The sequence below is a fragment of the Bufo bufo genome, chromosome 6 (genome assembly GCF_905171765.1).
Source record: "Bufo bufo chromosome 6, aBufBuf1.1, whole genome shotgun sequence".
NCBI classification, from domain to species: domain Eukaryota; kingdom Metazoa; phylum Chordata; class Amphibia; order Anura; family Bufonidae; genus Bufo; species Bufo bufo.
Window position 1 is genome coordinate 106,713,850 of NC_053394.1, and position 21,836 is coordinate 106,735,685.

Genomic DNA, 21,836 nt, shown 5'->3' on the forward strand with positions numbered 1-21,836 from the left:
ACCAGTGAGGTGCGTATACCTCTGTACAAGGAGTGGAAGAGACCAGTGAGGGGTGTATACCTCTGTACAAGGAGGGGAAGAGACCAGTGAGGTGTGTATACCTCTGTACAAGGAGGGGAAGAGACCGGTGAGGTGTGTATACCTCTGTACAAGGAGTGGAAGAGACCAGTGAGGTGTGTATACCTCTGTACATGGAGTGGAAGAGACCAGTGAGGTGTGTATACCTCTGTACAAGGAGGGGAAGAGACCAATGAGGTGCGTATACCTCTGTACAAGGAGGGGAAGAGACCAGTGAGGGGTGTATACCTCTGTACAAGGAGAAGAGACCAATAAGGTGCTTATACCTCTGTGATGGAGAGAGACAAAACCTGTGATGTTTGTATAACCCTGCACATGGAGGAGACATGTGAAGTAAGTACATTGCTGTAGATGGAGAAAGAGCAGAGACATAAGGTGAATATATCTCTAGCCATAGTTTTATGCCACCATTGCTGTGTGTAAATAAACCAGACTAAAACCTTAAAAATGCAATATTTTATTTGCGGACATTCATCCACTTGTATTGTGACCTATGTTGAGTCAATTTGGGACTTCCAGTTGATGACAGGCATGGTGGGATTGGGTGTTCATAGTGTTGGTTTATGCCTCATGCACACGACCATGGCATTTTGCGGTCTGCAAATCGCGGATCCGCAAAACACGGATAGCATCCGTGCGCGTTCCGCAATTTGCGGAACGGCACGGACAGCCTTTAATATAATGCCTATTCTTGTCCGCAAAGCACTGACAAGAATAGGACATGTTATATTTGTTTAGCGGGGCCACGGAACGGAGCAACGGATGCGGACAGCACACGGAGTGCTGTCCGCATCTTTTGTGGCCCCGATGAAGTGAATGGGTCCACATCCGAGCCGCCAAAACGGCGGCTCGGATGTGGACCAAAACAACGGCCATGTGCATGAGGCCTTACACTGAGGGAACAAGTGACATGACAGAATTATCCATTAGGTCATGTATGTTCACAGCCATCAGTTTTTATATCAAGTTCTTTGTGGTATATAATAAATTAAATACATAAAATATGTCAACGACTTCTGGGTTCTCCATATCTTCCATGGAGTCATTATGGTTGATATCACCAAATTTATGTTTTTATCCTTTCTTGGCCACTAGAGGTACCTTAACTGAAGTTCTTTGGTTGACATGATTGTTTTGGCATCTTGAGAAAACACAGTAAACGAACCAAGATGGAACTGCGACGGACTGGACGGGGGCCAGGGGTCCCTTTTAGTGAAAGTTTGTCGTGACGCCAGTTGCAGTGAAGCAACAAGGGCACAGGGCCCCTTTTAGTGATACTGTGGTAGATGGTACCCAGGTGTAGGGATGGACAGTGGTGTAGAGTGACCTAAATGTCCCTTAATGTTGGTGTGCACGTGTCACGGTGCTCCTACCTGGATACGCTGGAGCCCCAGGTGTTGTCGTCCGAAGCAGAAAAAAGGGGTATCAGTAGTAGGGGATGATGAAATAAATTGAGTCCAGACCTTGCATATAGTTGAACAGCAGCTTTACTTTGCATAAACTTTCCTTCAAACGATTTACAGACTTTGTCTTGATTTCCAGCAGGCTTTGGCATTAACTGTGGCAGGCAAACTCCTCTCTGCTACGTCTGTTTCTCTCTGGCTCTGCTGTGCTAACAGGATAGCTATAGAACTCTGCTTCCTCTTTAGGCTGAACTTCACTTTTTAATCTGGTCTGTCTCTAGCTTTGTCCAGGGAACACTTTATTCCTGGTTTCTGAGGCTTCTTGCTGTGGCCTCCAGGTCCAGCTGAGCTGAAGGTGCTCAAGCTGACCAAGGCAGGGCTCATCCAGTAGGGACGGGCTCCTGCTTCCTTCCCCTAGCAGGGGGTACTCTCCACTCGACCTTTCCCCTAGGAAGGGGTAAGCTGAACTGAACTAACTCTCACTAGAACTCCACCCTTCCTGCAGCAAGTGGGACACGCCCACCACACCACAGAGGGGGTGTTAGAATGGAAGGAAAAGCTCCATTCTCTGTACCTGTAGCTCTGCCATGTTTGCTGCCACCTGCTGGCAGACCAGGCACATTACATGTAAACAGTTACATAACAGGATTATGAATACACATTTTGCAGGATCCGGAAATAAATACATCTGATGACATTATACTAGCCCATTAACAATAGTAGCAAGGTGCAGAAGTGGCAATGCACCTCTGGGGCCTTACGGAACCTTGGTGCCATGAATGTTCTGCAGATCCACCTGGTCTTGATTAATTATAACTTCTCCATTTGACCTTGCCCAGTTAGATGTGGATCGTTTCAATGTCCATTCTCTCAGATTTGGCAAACTCCAAAAACACAATTAAACCCAACACATTCACAGCAACCACCAGATGGAACATGGGACCCCAGGAACCAGTGGTCTCTATGAGGTAACCAGAGAGATAGACCCAAACTACACCTAGGGTAACAAAAAAAAGGGAAAAATAAATGAATAATTTCACATAAGAATGAAGGTAACACAGGGCATATTAGTCAACCTTTCTTAACGGGTTGTCCTGTCCTGGAACTAAAGGCAAATGTCCACCATTTTAATATGAAATGTATAGCTTTTTATTTAGACATTGTATGGCACTGTTGTTAGAGGACTTCATGTATGGAGCTGTTTGGCACTACATGGCAGTCTTATTTGAGCAATGCATGATAGTAGTAGCTTAGGGTACTGTACAATATATTATTTCTGCACTGTTAGGTAGACAACTGTATGGCACCACACTGTATAACATTGATATATATGCACTATATTGTATAGTTCATTGAACACCACATAGGGCACACCAATATAGGTACTATCCAGTAAAAGATAGCCCTACAGTGGTTTTAACTGGTTTAAGCCTCATTCACAAGTCAGTTTTTTGGTCTGTGATTTCCATCAGTGATTTTGAGCCAAAAACGGGAGCGGCTCTAAAACACAGATGAGAGAGGCTCCAATCCTAGTTTTGGCTCACAATCACTGATGGAAATCACTGACCAAACACTGATGTCTGAATAAGGCCTAATAGCCTGACAAAGGGAATCCAGCTTTTAACTCCCAACCACAGGGCAATGGAGGACTGAAACGTTGACCAATATAATGGATGCTTCTGGGAGATACATTTGTTCTCAAAACCATATATCCCCTTTAATTGTTAACTATTAGTAATACTGTGACAATTGCCTTCTAGAAAGTATAAAGCTCCATTCGTTACAATGAGAATTACTGAATGACAAATTCATAAGGGCCAAGGAGCAGAGAGTCCTTAGCATCTAAGAACCTATGGCACCCATGTCAAATGTAAGGATCAACACGTTCATGCAAGGAGGAAAAGGTCCACCTTGTGTGCCCAGTACAATGCCAGACGGAGATCACTTGTCGTGTTATGGAGACATCTTGTGGCAAAAAAGGGTATAAATTCAGGATCTTGGACCAAAAAAGTCCGGGATCACAACTACGCAAACTTGTACAGCTCTCCTGTACACACCAAAGACATCTCACAGCTGAAGATTTGCTACAGATGGATCCTCTCTGTGAGCTAAACAGACTCCAGACTGATACATTTTCCCTGCACTGACACATTGCAGCAAACTCTCCAGAAAGGAGAGGAACCGGTAACAAAAATGTGAGAAGTATTAGGTAGTTAGAGGTTTTCCAGGAAGGGCATGACCTAAAAGTTTAAAACAAATTTAACCCCTTGGTGCCACAAATATATTTTGTTTTTCCTTCACACCTTTAAGAGCCATTCATTTTTTTTTAGTTTTCCATTCACATATAAGGGCTTGAAGTTGTATTTTTAAAGGCTCCCTATAACTTACCATATCATGTATTGAAAAACAGGGGGGGGGGGAATCTTGTGGGGTGAGATTTAAAAAAATAAAAAAATAAATGCAATTCTGCTATTTATTTTTTTTGTTTTGTTTTTATGCTGTTCACTGTGTGCTAAAAATGATGAGTTACCTTTACTGTATGGATCAGTAGGATTACTTTCATACATGCGTCACAGCAATTCGGCGGGCAGAGAATAACCTGCCGGAGTTCTCTGGAATTACATGTGCCCGCCGGACCCCTTTGACTATAATAGGAACAGCGGGGATCCGCCCATTCCACGGCATAAATTCCGGAATTCAGCTAGTCAAAAATAGCTGCACGCAATGGTTTTTTGTCTGGCTTTACAACTTTTATTTTTTTCTTTTTGCTTTGGGTTGCCGTATTCTAACAGCCATAACATAGATTTTCCTTTAGCAAATTTCCTTCAATGGTCACATTTACAGTGCCTCATGAAAGTATTCACCCCTTGGTGTTTTTCCTGTTTTATTGTATCAAAACTGGAATTAAAAAATTTATTTTTTTGTGGTTTGTACCATTTGAACTACACAACATGCCTGCCACTTTGAAGTCGCAGAATATTTTTAACTGTGACACAAACAATAATTAAGACAAAAAATAGAGAACCTTTATGAGCAAATGCATAAGTGTTCACCCCCTGAATGTCAATACTTTGTAAAGCCACTTTTAGGCCTCTTTCACACGACCGTATGGCTTTTTCAGTGTTTTGCGGTCCGTTTTAAACGGATCCGTTGTTCCGTTTTTTGTTTCCGTTGTGTTTCCGTTTCCGTTCCGTTTTTCCGTATGGCATATACAGTATACAGTAATTTCATAGAAAAAATTTGGCTGGGCATAACATTTTCAATAGATGGTTCCGCAAAAAACGGAACGTATACGAAAGACATACGGATGCATTTCCGTATGCATTCCGTTATTTTTGCGGACCCATAGACTTTAATGGAGCCACGGAACGTGATTTGCGGCCAAATATAGGACATGTTCTATCTTTCAACAGAACGGAAAAACAGAAATACGGAAACGGAATGCATACAGAGTACATTCCGTTTTCTTTGCGGAACCATTGAAATGAATGGTTCCGTATACGGAACGCAAAAAACACCCCGCCAAACGGAAAAAAAAAAACGGTCGTGTGAAAGAGCCCTTAGCTTCAGTTACAGATGTCTCTATTAGCTTAGCACATCCAGACACTGGGATTTTTGCCCACTCTTCTTTGTAAAGCTGAAGTTCTACAACATGGTTGTGTTAGTGTACGGCAGTCAAGTCATGTCATGGATTCTCAGTTGGATTGAGGTCTGGGCTTTGACTAGGTCATTGACTAGCTTTTACCACTATGCTTAGGGTCATTGACCTGCTTGAAGGTGACCCTTCATCCTAGTCTCAAATCTATGGCAGACTGAAACAGGATTTCCCTGTATTTACGGTCATCCATCTTTATTTCAATCCTGACCAGTTTTCCAGTCCCTACCGATAAAAAGTCTCTCCACAGCAGGTTGCTACCACCACCATGCTTCACTGTGGGAATGGTGTTCTTGCTGTGTTGGGTTTGCACCACACATAGCATTTCCAATGTTGGCCATAAAGTTCAATTTTAGCCTCATCAACCTTCTTCTATGAGTTTAGGAAATCTGCCACATACGATTCAGCAAACTCTAAACATTTTATCTTATGTTTTTCTATAAAAAATGGCTTTTTTTTCTGGCCATTCTTCCATAAATATAGTGGCCAATGGACAGATGCTTTCATTTTCGCTGTGGATCTTTGGAGTTCCTTCAGTGTTATCATTGGTCTCCTTGGTGAATCTGTCATGAATGTTCTTCTTGCCCATTCTGTGAGTTTTGGTGGGTGTTACTTGTCAGGTTTATATTTGTTCCATATTCTGTTATAATGGATTCAATGGTGCTCTGTGGGATATTCAAAGTTCAGGATAGTTTTAAAACCCAACAATGATCTATACTACTCCATAACATTGTCCTTGACCAGTTTGGAGAGTTCCTTGGTCTTCATGATCCTTGCTTAGTAGTGTTGGAGAAGACTATGGGGCCTTTCAGAACCAGTGCATTTATACAGAAATCATGTGTCCCTTTTGATTGCATATTCGTATTCAGAGTTGTGGGGGAGGAAGTACCTCGTCACTCACAACTTTTCAGTTGTTATAATTTGGACTGTTTTGTCAGGTCCATTACATACAATGTAAATTAACATCCATTTTAAAGGGGTTGTCTGGGTTCAAAGCTAAACCCGGACATATCCCCATCTTTCCCCACTCAGCCCCTCTAACATGAGCATCAGTGCATGAAATGCTAGATGGCGCAGGGCAAGGGCTTCTTTGTTTACATTTTTGCACTGCTGAGCAGAGGCTTCTGCCTAGCAGTGTTCCCAGTGACATCACCGGCACTAATGGGCGGGCTTTAGTGCTGCCCAAGCCGTTTTACAGGCTAGGGCAGCGCTAAGGCCCGCCCATTAGTGCTGGTGACGTCACCGGGAACACTGGTAGGCGGAAGCCTCCGCCTACTTTACCTATGGAGAGCCCGGTTGTCACAGATCTCCAGAAAAAGCCCTTTGCGCTATTCAGTGCAGGGCAAGGGAGAGCATCAGAGCATGAAATGCTCCGATGCGCATGTTAAAGGGGCTGAGTGGGGGAAGAAGGGGATATGTCTGGGTTCATCTCTTAAGTCCAGGTTGTAACGCAACAAAACAGGTAAAAAACCAAGTGGTGAATACTTTAACAGGGCACTGTATCAGTACATTTGCACCCAGGAATGACAGTCACTCTGACAAACCTCTTAGATGGTGCAATCACTGTTATCTCTGACGCTAGCCGAAGCCTGCCGTCAATCACCGGCAGGCTCTTGTGGTGATCATGTAGGCACAGCTGCGATAGCCTGCATTATTAGTGTGATCTAACTGTACTTTGTGTTTAACCGATCCGGCAGGCTGTTCCAGCTAGCAGCATCTGGCTAGGCCGGATCCTGTGAACTCTGGCAAGTTGTTCTAACTGGTATATGACTTACCAAGTAACGCTCCTCCTGTGTTAGCCACACCTAAAATTAGAAGTGAAGAGGACAAGTTATAAAACAGAGATCAACCTGACTGGATAAGTTTAAAAAATATATATATACAAAAAAGGAGAACATGGATCGTACATCGATATACCATGCATTGACCTATTGCTTATCTGTACATGTGCCCAATACCAAGGGGGTTTAGCTTGACAGCAAGAGTGCTGTTGGACTGCTGGGTCTTGCCACCTGTAGGTTCTGTGTTATGGCGACAGTGGTAACCACACGCCACTACACCAAATTAGAGTAGGGACCCACTTGAAAGAGTATACAAAGTGCTTTGTGTACATGTTTATAAATGATGCGGAGAAACAACAGATCAATGCACGTGGATGTACAATCCATGTTCTCTTTTTGCATTTAAGTGTAACGTATGTACACAGTAACTCCACCAGCAGAATAGTGAGTGCAGCTCCTGAGTATAATACAGGATGTAACTCAGGATCAGTACAGGATAAGTAATGTATGTACACAGTGACTCCACCAGCAGAATAGTGAGTGCAGCTCCTGAGTATAATACAGGATGTAACTGAGGATCAGTACAGGATAAGTAATGTACCTACACAGTGACTCCACCAGCAGAATAGTGAGTGCAGCTCTGGAGTATAATACAGGATGGAACTCAGGACGAGTACAAGATACACAATATGGACAAAAGTAATGGGACACTCCTCAATCACTGAATTCAGTCCCATTGCCACAGGTGTAGAAACAGTGGCGTGCCTAGGGTGTTTGGCACCCGAGGCGGGTCCTTTCTTTGGCGGGTCCTTTCTTTGGCGTGCCCCCCCCCCCCCATACTTAAAAAATATATATTGTACCCCCCCCCCTTTAGTACGCCACTGTGTAGAAAATGTGTCACTGAATTCCAGCTTGGTCTAGTAACAGGATGCCAGTGGCGTACTAAAGTCAGTTCATGCAATTTCTTCCCTCCTTGGCATTCCAGGATCATCTGGGAGCGATTTTATTGCAAAGTGGAAGAGTTTAGGAACTGCAGTATCTCATTTATGAAGTGGCCGACTACGGAAAGTTACAGAGCACAGTCTCCGGTCGAGTGCCGAGGCGCTTAGTGCATAAAAGTCACCGGCGCTCTGCTCACTCCAAACTTGATCTGGCATTAACATCAGCCCAAAAACTGTGCACCGGGAGCTTCATGACATGGGTTTCCATGCAAGTCTTACATCACCAAGCACAATCACTTTAACCAGGGCTATGCCTGCAGACCTCTGACTATTCAGAAAACATATATACTCACCAAAAAGGAAGCCAGCACAGGACGGGGCAAGATCCTGAACATTGACCGTTATACCACTGTAAGGGGGAAAAAAGTCATATTACCCAGTGTATGTTATAAGAGACTGTGGTTGATTGGCAGGAGCCGCAATATCTGCCACCAGAGGCTCCAGCACCCCTACCTGTGGTTAAACGTTTGTAGTCCCACTGCCACGGATGCAAACACAATAGCCTGACAATAACTGTTTGTGTGAGCCAAGCAGAAGACGAAGAGGCTGGAGACCCCCATTCCAAAAAACTGTGAACATAAAGCAAGCGCTATTACAATTAAGAAACAGAACACTAAGGGCATAGAGAAGTAGCAGAGCTCAACTTGCCTGACAACCTTTAACTTTTTTTTGTGCATATGAGAAAAAAGGGACAAGGGACAAAAAAATGTCTTAAAAGGCCACTACAAAAAAGCTCGCTGCCACTCCAACTTTATGGGACTGCCAGAGATATCCGAGCAATGAACTATGCCTCTCCTTGGCAGGCCAATGGAGTTAAAGGGGTTGTCTCACGAAAAATGTTCTGCAGACAAGCACTTGGATCTAAATATTTTTTGTAATTGCATGGAATTAAAAATGTAGTATAGCCAAATGAGTTATTCAATAAAATGTATCTGTATAGCGCCACCTGTTTGTTGTTTTTCTGATTTCTCTGTCCACCTTGCTGAGGTGGCCGCACATGCTCAGTTCCATCCTTCAACTGCCTGCTGAGCTGTAACAAGGAGAGAGCTGCAGCAGAAAGGACATGCCTCCTGAGCTGCCATCTTGATATAAACCTAGCAGAGCAATGAATGGGGAGATCTCTGGATCCATGTGAGGTACAGGGATGGTTCTAGCTTTGTTAGAAAGAGATTCTCCAGTACAATATAATGTCGTATTTTCATTGTTTACATTAATCATGGGATAACTCTTTTGAATGGAACATCATCATGCATGTGTGAGATGGGGAAACAGCTCTCCTTGTCTGAACACTGTTTGTGTAGATTAAATTAAATGTTCTGGACTGACATTCTGCTGTTTGGTCACAAGATGCCGCTGTTTCCTAAACACAGCTACAGACTGCACATATATCTCCATATTCATAAGAGAAGTGAAGTTTACACAGAGTCTGGAGAGGAGAAAGGAGAGAGCAGCCATCTTAGAGGGAGGTGAAACTAAGGAACTGTGTGAGAAGAGAATCTGACGGCATCCAGGTGTGAGAGCATCCCTCAGTGACCAGAGCTGCAGCTAAGTGAAGCTGATCGTGTCCAAGACCCCGATTCTGTCCAGAGGAAGGAGGATTGCCGCCAGGCACGCTGCTGAGAGCAGAGGAACAAAGCAACATACACTGCGGTTCCGCATGCTTGTTAGAGAGACATTTGTTTGGTTCAGAGTCACCAGCGGATGCAGAGCAGACCCGGGTCAGTAAGATCGTGCACGCACCTCATTACAGTGTTGGCACCTAGAGACTGAGACCAGGCCTGTAGTTAGTTAGTTAGGGTTTCTGTTTGTGTCAGGCCACATGTGTTACTACTGTTTATTTCAAGGACTCCATAACTTAAAGTGACATTTCACATGGAAGAGCTGATAAAATTCTCACGAACTCAAGCCAGGCTGGCGTTTTGCTCAGAAGGAATACTCAGGCACGTGCTACAGGACCAGTTATGGGAGGGGGAATAGAGCTTTGTAAGATTGTAAGCTGTGCAGGCTAGCCCGTACCACACACCTAAACAATGGTTCTTGTTTTTTTAGGGTAATAACAGGTAAGGTGTGGCAGTTGAGTTGTGCCTGCCAGTAGGTAAATTACTGCACTATCCTCCGTAATCCATCGGAGGGAGCCATGCTGTGCAGCACAAGGGTCTCAGCCTTCAGGTTAGATGTATGTAAATTTATTGTATGTTCCCAGCATTTGTGTTTGTGTTTATTGCCACGTTTAAAGGGGTTCTACAGTTATTTTAAACTGATGATCTATCGTCTGGATAGATCATCAGCATCTGATCGGTAGGGGTCCGACACCCGGGACCCTCGCCGATCAGATGCTGATGATCTATCCAGAGGATAGACCATCAGTTTAAAATAACTGCAGAACCCCTTTAAGTAAAATTCTGTTTTGGCAAAAGCTGGTGTTGCGGTTGCTTTCCTCGTTCGGGACTTCACTGTATCCTGGGGATCCCACCCCGATACACTGCTTACACATGCGGGACCACAACTCTATTCCTCCGACATCTCATTCCTATGATCGCAGGGCTGCCCTGCAGTCAGATATTTATCCCCCTATCCTGTAGATAGTGGATAAGTCCTTATGGTGGGACAACCCCCTTTAAACTCTTAGGGACACATGATGTACCGGTACGTCATGATGTCCCGGTACTTAAGGACACATGAACTGGGTGCCTGCTGAAATCAATCAGCAGGCACCCCGGGACAATGTGCAGGGGGGGACAATGTACAGGACCCCCCCCCTTCCCGTATCAGCAATCGCCGCAAACCGCAGGTCAATTCAGACCTGCGGTTTGCTGCGTTTACGGGTAGTTCCTGGGGGGGGGGGGAATCTGCTGTAATGGGGACCTGATGGCATGGAAGGCAGCTTCCTTAGGCATCGGCGCTGCCTTCCGGTGAAGAGCCTGTGAGAACCAGCCCCCTGGATCTCACAGTCAGGAAGCTGTATGAGTAATGCACACTGTATTACTCATACAGCCAATGCATTCCAATACAGAAGTATTGGAATGCATTGTAAAGGGGATCAGATCCCCAAAAGTTGAAGTCCCAAAGTGGGACAAAAAAGAAAGTAAAAAAAATAAAAATGTTAAAAAATTATGTTTTCCCTCAAAAAAGTTTCAAGTAAAAAAAGAAAAACTGCATTTCCCCCAAATAAAGAAAAAAAAAATTGCTAAAAAATAGGTAAAAAAAAAAAGTTGACATATTAGGTATCACTGCGTCCGTATCGACCGGCTCTATAAAAATATCACATGACCTAACCCCTCAGATGAAGACCATAAAAAATAAAAACTGTGCTAAATAAACCATTTTTTTGTCACCTTACATCCAGTGTTCCCTCTAAGCTGCGCGAGTGGGCGGCCGCGCAGCAATTATTGTGGCCCCGCTCACAATTCTATAATGCCCGCTCACTCAGCTGTGCCGGCCCCCAGCTGATTCCCCTGTCTGTTTTGCTGGCTGACGCCGCCCGCCGCACGGTCAGTTCATTTACAATACCTGGCTGTGGGCTGCCGGTGGGCGGTGGCTAGTATTCAAATAGGGGGGCGGAGTTTTGGACCCGCCGGAGGCAGAGAGGGAGTGCGTGCTGTGCGGCGCAGGCTGAGTTGACGTCACGTCACGTCACGCTACGATACGCTGCATCTGAGTACCCTGCGCGCCTGGCCGCCTGCTAGCTGGTGAGGTGAGGGCATATAAAAAAAGAAGTATGTACCCCCCCCTGTCCCACAGTGCTACGAATCCTCTGTTGTCCCCTGTATTACCCTGATACCCCTCAGTTATATAATATATCTGAGGGGTATCAGGGTAAATTATACAGGGGGTAATATAACTAGGGGTATCAGGGTACATGGAGGGGTAATATAACTGAGGAGGGCTAGGCTACTATCAGACATTATACAGGGGTAATATAACTTATCTTACCCCTCACCCCTGTATTATGTCCCTGATAGCCCTCCTCACTTATATTACCCCTGTATAATGTACCCTGATAGATACCCCTTAGTTATATTACCCCTGTATAATGTACCCTGATAGATACCCCTTAGTTATATTACCCCTGTATAATGTACCCTGATACCCCTCAGTTATATAATATAACTGAGGGGTATCAGGTTAAATTATACAGGGCGGGGTAAAATAACTAAGGGGTATCAGTGTACATTATTATACAGGGGTAATATAACTAAGGGGTATCAGGGGACATTATTATACAGGGGTAATATAACTTAGGAGGGCTATCAGGGGACATTATACAGAGGTAATATAACTTATATTACCCCTGTATAATGTCCTTGATAGCCCTCCTCAGTTATATTACCCCTGTATAGTGTACCCTGATACCCCTTAGTTATATTACCCCCTGTATAATGTACCCTGATACCCCTCAGTTATATAATATAACTGAGGGGTATCAGGTTAAAATATACAGGGCGGGGTAATATAACTAAGGGGTATCAGTGTACACTATACAGGGGTAATATAAGTTATATTACCCCTGTATAATAATGTACACTGATACCCCTTAGTTATAACTAAGGGGTATCAGGGGACATTATTATACAGGGGTAATATAACTTATATTACCCCTGTATAGTGTACCCTGATACCCCTTAGTTATATTACCCCCTGTATAATTTACCTGATACCCCTCAGTTATATTACCCCTGTATAATGTCCCCCATAACAGTGTGTGTTATCCACAGGTCCCCCATAACAATGTGTCATCCACAGATCTCCCATAACAATGTGTCATCCACAGATCCCCCAAATTATTTTAAAAACCTGCTGTTTCTCTAGATGACCTTATGTTTATGGTAGTGGTAATAGAGTCTCAATGGTCTATAAAAGCAGCTACACTATTTTTACAGACCTTTGAGACTCTATTAACACTACTATTAACTATTAACATAAGGTCATCTTCTAGAGAAAAAGCAGGTTTTTAAAATTCTTATTTTTCCCATTTAGGTGTTAGAGCAATCTAATTAAAGTTATGTTTTAACACCTAAAGAGAAAGAAAAAATAAATAAAAACCTACGGTTTCTCTAGATGACCTTATGTTGATAGTAGTGTTAATAGAGTTTCAATGCTTTGTAAAAATAGTGTAGCTGCTTTTATAGACCCTTGAGACTATTACCACTACTATCAACATAAGGTCATCTAGAGAAACAGCAGCTTTTTTTAATTATTTTTTTCCTTTAGGTATTAAAGCAATCAAATGAAAGTTATGTTTTAACATAAGGGTCAGAAACTGGGTTTTGTTTAGCCTCTTGGTTATTAGTTTTTCTATGTAAGTTCTCTGGAACAAAGATTTTTTTTCCCTGTATGGTTTATATATGGAGAGCAATGTCCAGTGATAACAGAGAGGACTATACTGTATATTGTACGGGATGGTGCAGGGGTTTGTATGCTCTTTGAAGTGACAATTATCTTAGGTTTTCCTATCGCCCACATTTGATGGCGCTGTGCCCAGCTCTGAGCCGACCCCGCTCAGCAGCTGCGAAGGCTTAGAGGGAACACTGCTTACATCACTAAAAGTACAACAGCAAGCGATCAAAAAGGCGTAAGCCCACCAAAATAGTACCAATCTAACCATCACCTCATCCCACAAAAAATGAGCCCCTACCTAAGACAATCGCCCAAAAAAAAAAAAAAACTATGGCTCAGAATATGGAGACACTAAAACATGATTATTTTTTTGTTTCAAAAATGATATTATTGTGTAAAACTTACATAAATAAAACAAAAGAATACATATTAGGTATCGCTGCGTCCGTAATAACCTGCTCTATAAAAATATCACATGACCTACCCCCTCAGGAGAATACTGTAAAAAAAATTAAATAAAAAAAACTGTGTAAAAAAAGCAATTTTTTGTCACCTTACATCACAAAAAGTGTAATAGCAAGCGATCAAACAGTCATACACACTCCAAAATAGTGCCAAACCGTCATCTCATCCCGAAAAAAAATGAGCCCCTACACAAGACAGTCGCCCAAAAAAGAAATAAAAACTATGGCTTTCAGAATGTGGAGACACTAAAGAATCATTAAAAAAAAAAAAATAATGCTTTGTTATGTAAAACTGAAACAACCAACCAAAACAAGTTGTCATATTTGGTATTGTCGCGTCCGTGACAACCTGCTCTATAAAAATACCACATGATCTAACCTGTCAGATGAATGTTGTAAATAACAAAAAATAAAAACTGTGCCAAAACAGCTATTTCTTGGTACCGTGCCTCACAAAAAGTGTAATATAGAGCAACACAAAACTGCCACCTAATCCCGTAGTTTCTAAAATGGGGTCACTTTTTTGGAGTTTCTACTCTAGGGGTGCATCAGGGGGGCTTCAAATGGGACATGGTGTCAAAAAAACAGTCCAGCAAAATCTGCCTTCCAAAAACCGTATGGCATTCCTTTCCTTCTGCACCCTGCCGTGTGCCCGTACAGCAGTTTACGGCCACATATGGGGTGTTTCTGTAAACTACAGAATCAGAGCCATAAATATTGGGCCAGATTTATCATTAGCTCAAGTCAGAATAATGGAGTGAAAAAGTCGCAAAAAAAAGCGCAAACGCTAAAACTGCGCACAAATTTGCAACTTTTTTCTGCTCTGCACTATGCTCGCCATTTTTCTGAAAGTGGGCGTGTTTTCGTATGTAAATGAATCTCTAGACAGATTTACTATTGGGACTATATAAAAAGTCGCAAAAAAAGTCACAAAAAAAGTCACAAAAAATAAAAAATAATTGCAATTTCACTCCAGTGAGGACCATGCTTATCTTATGAGACTTTTTAATAGAACATGCGACTTTTTCATAAGGACGTGCGACTTTTGTAAAGCTGTTTACTGACAGATAAACTACTACCGTCAAACCACATTTATTACAGTCTTAAAGGGCCAATCATAAATCTGACTTGGCTGAAACTGACTTTAGCCACATGTGAAAGTGGAGTGAGCTGTCAGAGTAATGATAAATTTGGCCCATTGAGTTTTGTTTGACTGTTAACCCTTGCTTTGTAACTGGAAAAAAAAAATATTAAAATGGAAAATCTGCCAAAAAAAGTGACATTTTTCTATTTTATCTCTATTTTCCATTAATTCTTGTGGAACACCTAAAGGGTGAACAAAGTTTGCAAAATCAGTTTTGAATACCTTGAGGGGTGTAGTTTCTAGAATGGGGTCATTTTTGGGTGGTTTCTATTATGTAAGCCTCGCAAAGTGACTTCAGACCTGAACTGGTCCTTAAAAAGTGTGTTTTTGCTTCTAAACTTCTAAGCCTTGTAACATCTCCAAAAAATAAAATGTCATTCCCAAAATGATCCAAACATGAAGTAGACATATGGGGAATATAAAGTAATAACTATTTTTGTAGGTATTACTATGTATTATAGAAGTAGAGAAATTGAAACTTGGAAATTTGCTAATTTTTCCACGTTTTTGGTAAATTTGGTATTTTTTTTATAAATAAAAATGATTTTTTTTTTACTCCATTTTACCAGTGTCATGAAGTACAATATGTGATGAAAAAACAATCTCAGAATGGCCTGGATAAGTCAAAGCGTTTTAAAGCTATCAGCACATAAAGTGACACTGGTCAGAGTTGCAAAAAATGGCCTGGTCCTTAAGGTGAAAATTAGCCCGGTCCCTAAGGGGTTAACACTACTGCACCAAACCCAACAACCTCGGCATGTGACACACACAGGACAGCAAAATGATAAATGACAATGAAACAACATAGATGTCCCAAGCTCAGACTGGTGTTACATCACCAAGTACTGGACGAACCAGTCTCCGGGCCTCATGCCATATGTAAATTTGTACACACCAGAATGCACATCCAGGATAATACTAAATTTCTTTTATTTGGCACACCTTTGGCATAAAAACAACATATTAGCCCATAACATATGCTTGAAAATATTTTTTTTTCTGTTATAGGCTGAAACAATACTATTAGGCGTGACCAGTGGCGTACTAAGGGGGTGGGGCGGTCTGCCCGGGGTGACGGCTCTCAGAAGGGTGCCAGAAGCAATGAAAGCCATCAATACAGATTGAAAGCGCTCATTGCTGGAGTGCTGGCAGCTGCGGTCCTGTCACTCACCTCTCTGTTCCCCACGTTCCTCTCCTCCTTCAGGCCGGCGGCGCACAGAATGGTGAAGCAGGAAGACTTCTTCCCGCTCCACCATTCAGCCTGCAGACACAGATCGCGCTGCCAGCATGTGTTGGCGGAGCCTGCAGCCCAGAAATCTGCATCCGCCAACACCGTGCTGCAGAGCGATCTGTGCCTGCAGGGGAGAGAGCACTGTGAGATTCAGGAACGGGACAAGGTGAGTAGAACAAAGTGAAAAAATAGAGTGCTATTTCACCCAAATTACAGAATCATGGCCTGATGGAGTTACTTATGTTATATATAAAACATTGTGGACACCCCAAAATCAGTAGTATCAGAATGCTATTTCACCCCAATTACAGAATCAAGGCCTAATGGAATTACTTATCTATAACACAAGGTGTAAAACCAAATACGTGAAAAAATATTTAGAGCGCTATTGCACCCCAGTTACAGAATCAAGGCGTTATAGTATTACCTATGTATAAAACAATGTGGACACCACAACAGCAGTAGTATTAAACAGCTTTTTCACCCAATTAGTGCATCAAGGTGTAATAGAAATGCTCATCTATTAACCAAAGGGGACACTGTTCTATTAGCCCCTGTACTCTCCTTATGCTCTCCCTATAGTGTGGATAAAGTCTTCCTATTATCTCCCTATACTTTCCCTGCGCTGTCCCCGAACTGTTCCAAACTAAAATTTTTACAAATAAAGGCTCTTTTTAAATCACTGTCCCTAGCGCCTGTCCCTTCTCTCCCTGCACTAAGTTCACTGGAAAATGGTGGAGACCGGGCATGAGGCGGCTTTTTATATGGCTTTGACATCACAGGGGTTGGCCATCTGCTGATTGGCTAGCTTTACGGCATTATGGGTGATCCCTTGTTCCCGGGCTTCTTACTATCACTTTGTAACATGTTCAGCAGAAATAAAAAATAAAAAATACAACAGGAAATTCGGATTCGTAACTAAATCAATTTTTTCCTGAAATTCAGATCAAATCCTACTTTGTCAACTTCGATTCGTTCAACCTTAGTAATTACCACCAAAATAATCTAGTCAACTACCACCAGCCTAAAAAAATTTAATAAAATCATGGATCCATCTTTTTTTTTTTCACGGATGCACGAAAAAAGTTTGCCATTTTTATGGACTGTCCAGAAATTTCTGGACGGTTGGCAACTCTGGTAATGTCGTGTGCAAAACTGCATCCTGCACAGACCTGCTTCACTTGATAAACGCTGCATTCAGCTCTGCTGAATCTGACGAGCATAGTCTTTCCGCAGAAGAGACAAAAAAATGCCAGAGAGTCGTTACCTGCATGAGCTTCCGGACCCAGATAGTTTTATAACCTGGAAAGAGATAGAAATATTTCCACAATCATTAAGGAGGTAAATAATGTAAGCAAGAAATCCCCCACTAATCGGGCAGCACAAGGAAGACCATCATAAACTGCAATAACAACATCGCCATCTAGTGGACATGACAAATGTTTTCCATTTTTTTCACTGTATTTTATTAGATCATCTCTATGGCTGACTGATCAAATTATAAAACATTTTCCATGAGGTAAATGAACAAAAATTATTTAATGTCCAGAAGGAAACCATCAGCAGGCAGTTGTCCCCGCACTGACTTTCTTGTCAGTGCACAGGAAGAAACTGCAGAGCATTCCAATAGGCACTGCTGATTGTAGTGGTTGAAAAAGCAGGATATCCACAAATATTTTATTTAGGGTGACATCAACGCAAACTGACCCCTTCTTCAGGTATCAATCAGAAGAAAATCTAAATGGCTGCTTCGTATCATGTATGCCAGCACATACTAATGGGGGTGTCTGGTGTCTGTATAAAGGGTTGTGTTGGGGTCTATCTTTATTAAGGAGGTCTATAGTATGGTCTGTATCAGTTTTGGGGTGTGCTGCAGGGGGTCACATCTCCTATTTGTAATTGAAATGCTCGAGGTTGTGGATAGTTGTCAACAGTCCCAAATTTGCAGGGGAGGGACTGTCACTAATTCTCAGAGACAGTCCTGGCAGATTGGGACTATTCTAGCCCAAAATGGGTGAGGCTTTTATAAGCCCTGCCCTTAGGTGGGCATTCCACAGGTCGGGGCTTACATGCCCTAGATGTAAAATATAAGAAAAAACTAGATCGCACATCCTCAGTACTATGCTTTTATCTAACTGCTTCTCAGCATAATTTACATCGCTTCTCAGCGCAATTTATCGTATACCTATCCCTATGCTGCATGCTGTACGTGATTCATTAGTATACAATTTGATCAAAAAGCATAGGCCCTCTCACCACGACAAGGTTGCCTCTTTGAATGGGACCCTATTCTAAATTTGGCGCAGCGCTGCACGGTGACCACCAATGCTGCAGCACCGCCCCAGCAGGCAGCAGGACCCAGCAGTCAAACAGCGCCCCCGCTGTCTGGCAAAGCCCTACCAACCCACCAGACCAGCACCAAAGCAACAATGGCCGCCATGCAGTACTGCACCATGTGAACAGGTGTGGAACTCAGCTTATCACATACTCTCAGGAACTCCAACTGAGAGGTAGGAATTTATACCCTTAGGGTCTATTCACACGTCCGTGTGTGTTTTGCCGATCCACGGATCCGCAAAACACAGACACCGGCAATGTGCGTTCCGCATTTTGCAGACCGCACATCGCCGTCACTTAATAGAAAATGCCTAATCTTGTCCGCAATTGCGGACAAGAATAGGACATGTTCTATTTTTTTTCGGGAACGGAATTGCGCATCCGCAATTCCGGAACCGTGCAGCACATAGTGCGGCCCCATAGAAATGAATGGGTCCGCAAAATGCGGAACAGAATTGCGGACGTGTGAATGGAGCATTATGCAGACTCCTGCTAATTGAAAGCACCTGGGTCGAATGGGGAGGAGTGCTGATACCATAGAAGCGAGAAGCGATGTTAATTATGCTGAGAAGCAGTTAGATAGAAGCATGGTATTGAGGCTGTGCGATCCAGTTCTTTTTCTTATATTTTACATACTTACATGCCCTAGAGTTACCAACAACAGTATTGGTAAGTATGGTTGGTTCTATTTAAATAGGCAGGACACAATGAAAAAAATTGCACCACTTTTTGGTCCCATTTTTGGAGTCTCCCTGATGTCCCTTCTCTCTGCCGATCAAGCAAGTATTCATAATAATTGTGTCTAAAATGGTCAGGAAGACTCCTATATGCCTTAAATTTGGCCATACATTGGTCACTTTTCCCTTTTTTGGTCTTCTGGGCTCTTCCTTACCTTGTGTGATGAGGTAGTCAGACAAGAGCCCACTGAAAATAGCCGATGGGATGGCGACAAGCCATGGTACAACATTAAATACCCAACCCTGGAATATAAGAAGTTGGTCAAGAATATAAAGATCCGATGTTTGAGAATGGAGAAACAAGGCCAGTGGTAGACGTCAGCCTTCTCATGCTCAGTGACAACTTTGCTGATGGTATTGCATAATGCAACTTGTCTCACTTTTAATAGAGGTAAATGGAAAAAATTGCATAACTTTTGAGTTGCATTCTTAGTACCCATTCGCTTCTATGGACAAAAATTTTACCCTGCAGTTTCCATACTATACCAGTAGGTGGCACAGGACAGTCATATGAACACATCGCTAGCATGACAAGTCTTTTGGGTCACATGGCTCTCACCTTGGCGTCCGGGAACCGCTCCTTGAAGAATGTTGGAACCCACGAAAACAGAGTAAATGAGGTGCTGGCCACACTGAGCTGGGCGATAATCACTGCCCTAAAATTACACATAAAGATATGGCTGGATACAAGATTTAAAGGGGTTTTCCAGTATTTTCATATTGATGGCCTAATGTTAGGTATTTATATGAAATCAGTTGGGGTCCGACTCCTGGCAACTCCGCTGATCAGTTGTTTGAGGAAGCCGTGGCACTCACCAGAGCTCAGATGAGCACCACGGCCTCCTCGCAGCCCCCTTGAATGGGACTTAGCTGTGCCTAAAGGCCGAGAACACTCAATTTATTTTATTTTTTTGCGAAAGCCCAAAGTCGTGCTCTCACCTCGTGCAACAAAATCGTGCAGCGTGCCACACTAGGTCGCGGTCTATCGCAGGCCCTCTCCGAAGAGAAGAGCTCCCACAAACCATTCCCAATCCCTCCGGGGCCGATAAGCTCCTGCAAGGGACTGAGACAAGTGTACGCCCAAGGGTACGCCCATCTATGCTCCCGGCTTTCGCCTAGGATGCCACCCAAGGCGTCAGCCAGGAGCTTCAACAAGGTCTGGACTCTCCCCGGAGGGAGAGCCCAAGGGGTTTGGCAGGGGGGTGAGGAACCAATATGGCCACACACATTCCCCCTAGACCTCAAGGAGGGGGTACCCGTTAGGGCGCCGCAACCCTTGAAAATCCTAGTGAACACACAACGTGTAACACACGGTGACATAAAAAAAAAAATAAGTGAAATGTTTGCCATTACGGCCCGGACATTCGGCCGGAATTATAAAAATTCCTCGTATCTTCAAGGCCGGAGCTGAGCAAATAGAGGTGTGTGCTAAAATTGTGAGAAAGAAAGTGCTGTGCAATGTGCCATCTCTCAGTGGGTTCCCCCCCCCCCCCCCCCCCCGTGAGTTCCGGCACCCCAGGGCACCACCCCTGGGGCACTCGCACTTTGGGCTTTCAACACAACTCGACCTAAATGACGTCAATCCAGCAGAGCTCAAAGGTGACTTCACATGGGTACTCGATCCAACACCTATGCTCCGCCACCCAGGGTTGCTGTGTGGTTTTCCGTTCCGCTCGACAACCATGGCTAGCCATGGAAAGGAGTACAGCCTGGAGCGTAGCTCTACAGGACTGAAGAACAGATACTACACTTGATCTTAGCCAAAAGGCCGAGAACACTCCATGATACTCCTAAAAGGACCCTTAAAGATATGGCATAATTCATCAATTCTACAATATCTACTCAGGGGTTAGGTGGTGCTTGCTCTCCTTAAGCAGACAAGTTGTGTATGGAGACTTACTGGCAATGCTTCATGGGAAAATAATATGCAAAATAGCCAAACTAAATATCCATCTGCAGAGAGGTGTTTTGGGGTGTTTGCACCTCATCAGTACGGAGTTGCATTCTGGCTGGCTGAAAGAGAAGGCTTGTACACAGCATAGGAGGTAATGGCTCTCCTTAAGGAGACCAAATGTTTACAAAGACTTAGTGGCAATGCTTCATGGGGAAATACCTAATACGCAAAGAGACTGTTCTCATATTCTGGGAGATACCTCTTTGCATATGTAACTCCCCAGAGTGGCATTACCACTTCTGCACCCCGCTACTGTCTCCTATGGGTTAATATAGTGTCATCTTATGCATTTATTTCAGGTCCTGTACACTGTGCATATTTATTTCTTGTTCATGTATTTTACCTGGTTCACCAGAAGGTGGCAGCAAGCATGGCAGAGCTACAGTTAAAGAGAATGGAACCCTTCTTGCCATTCTAACCCTCTCTCTAAGGAAGGGAGGAGACTAGTTAGTTAGAGTCAGTTGCAGTTTGCCCCCTGACAAGGGAGGGTGTGCAGCAGGTGCATGTCCCTGCTGGGGGTGCCTTCCCTAAGCCAGCCAGAACACCTTCAGCTCTGCTGGATGTGGAGGCCACAGCTTGGAGCTTCTGAACCAGGAGGAAAAGTTCCCTGGATTAAGCTAGAGTCAGACTACAAAAGAGAGAAGTTGCAGCAGACAGCTAAAGCAAAGTTATTCAGTCAGCCTGTCAACACAGCAGAGCCAGAGAGCAACTGAT

The 21,836-nt window shown here is 43.4% G+C and overlaps 1 protein-coding gene and 1 pseudogene across 1 annotated transcript in view; both read right to left on the minus strand.

Moving 5' to 3' along the window:
• Positions 1 to 1,590: 1,590 nt before the first annotated feature.
• SLC17A9 (solute carrier family 17 member 9) overlaps positions 1,591 to 21,836 on the minus strand; it is a 34,363-nt gene continuing 14,117 nt past the window's right edge. Inside the window, exons 7-13 of the mRNA XM_040436532.1 lie at positions 19,728 to 19,824; positions 19,324 to 19,411; positions 17,362 to 17,396; positions 8,372 to 8,487; positions 8,212 to 8,267; positions 6,912 to 6,941; positions 1,591 to 2,478 (exon numbers count right to left, since the gene is read on the minus strand). Of these exons, the coding sequence (XP_040292466.1) occupies positions 2,321 to 2,478; positions 6,912 to 6,941; positions 8,212 to 8,267; positions 8,372 to 8,487; positions 17,362 to 17,396; positions 19,324 to 19,411; positions 19,728 to 19,824 (580 nt within the window). The 3' untranslated portion in view covers positions 1,591 to 2,320. The remainder of the gene's footprint in view (positions 2,479 to 6,911; positions 6,942 to 8,211; positions 8,268 to 8,371; positions 8,488 to 17,361; positions 17,397 to 19,323; positions 19,412 to 19,727; positions 19,825 to 21,836) is intronic.
• On the minus strand, positions 20,849 to 20,942 carry LOC121006658 (annotated as a pseudogene).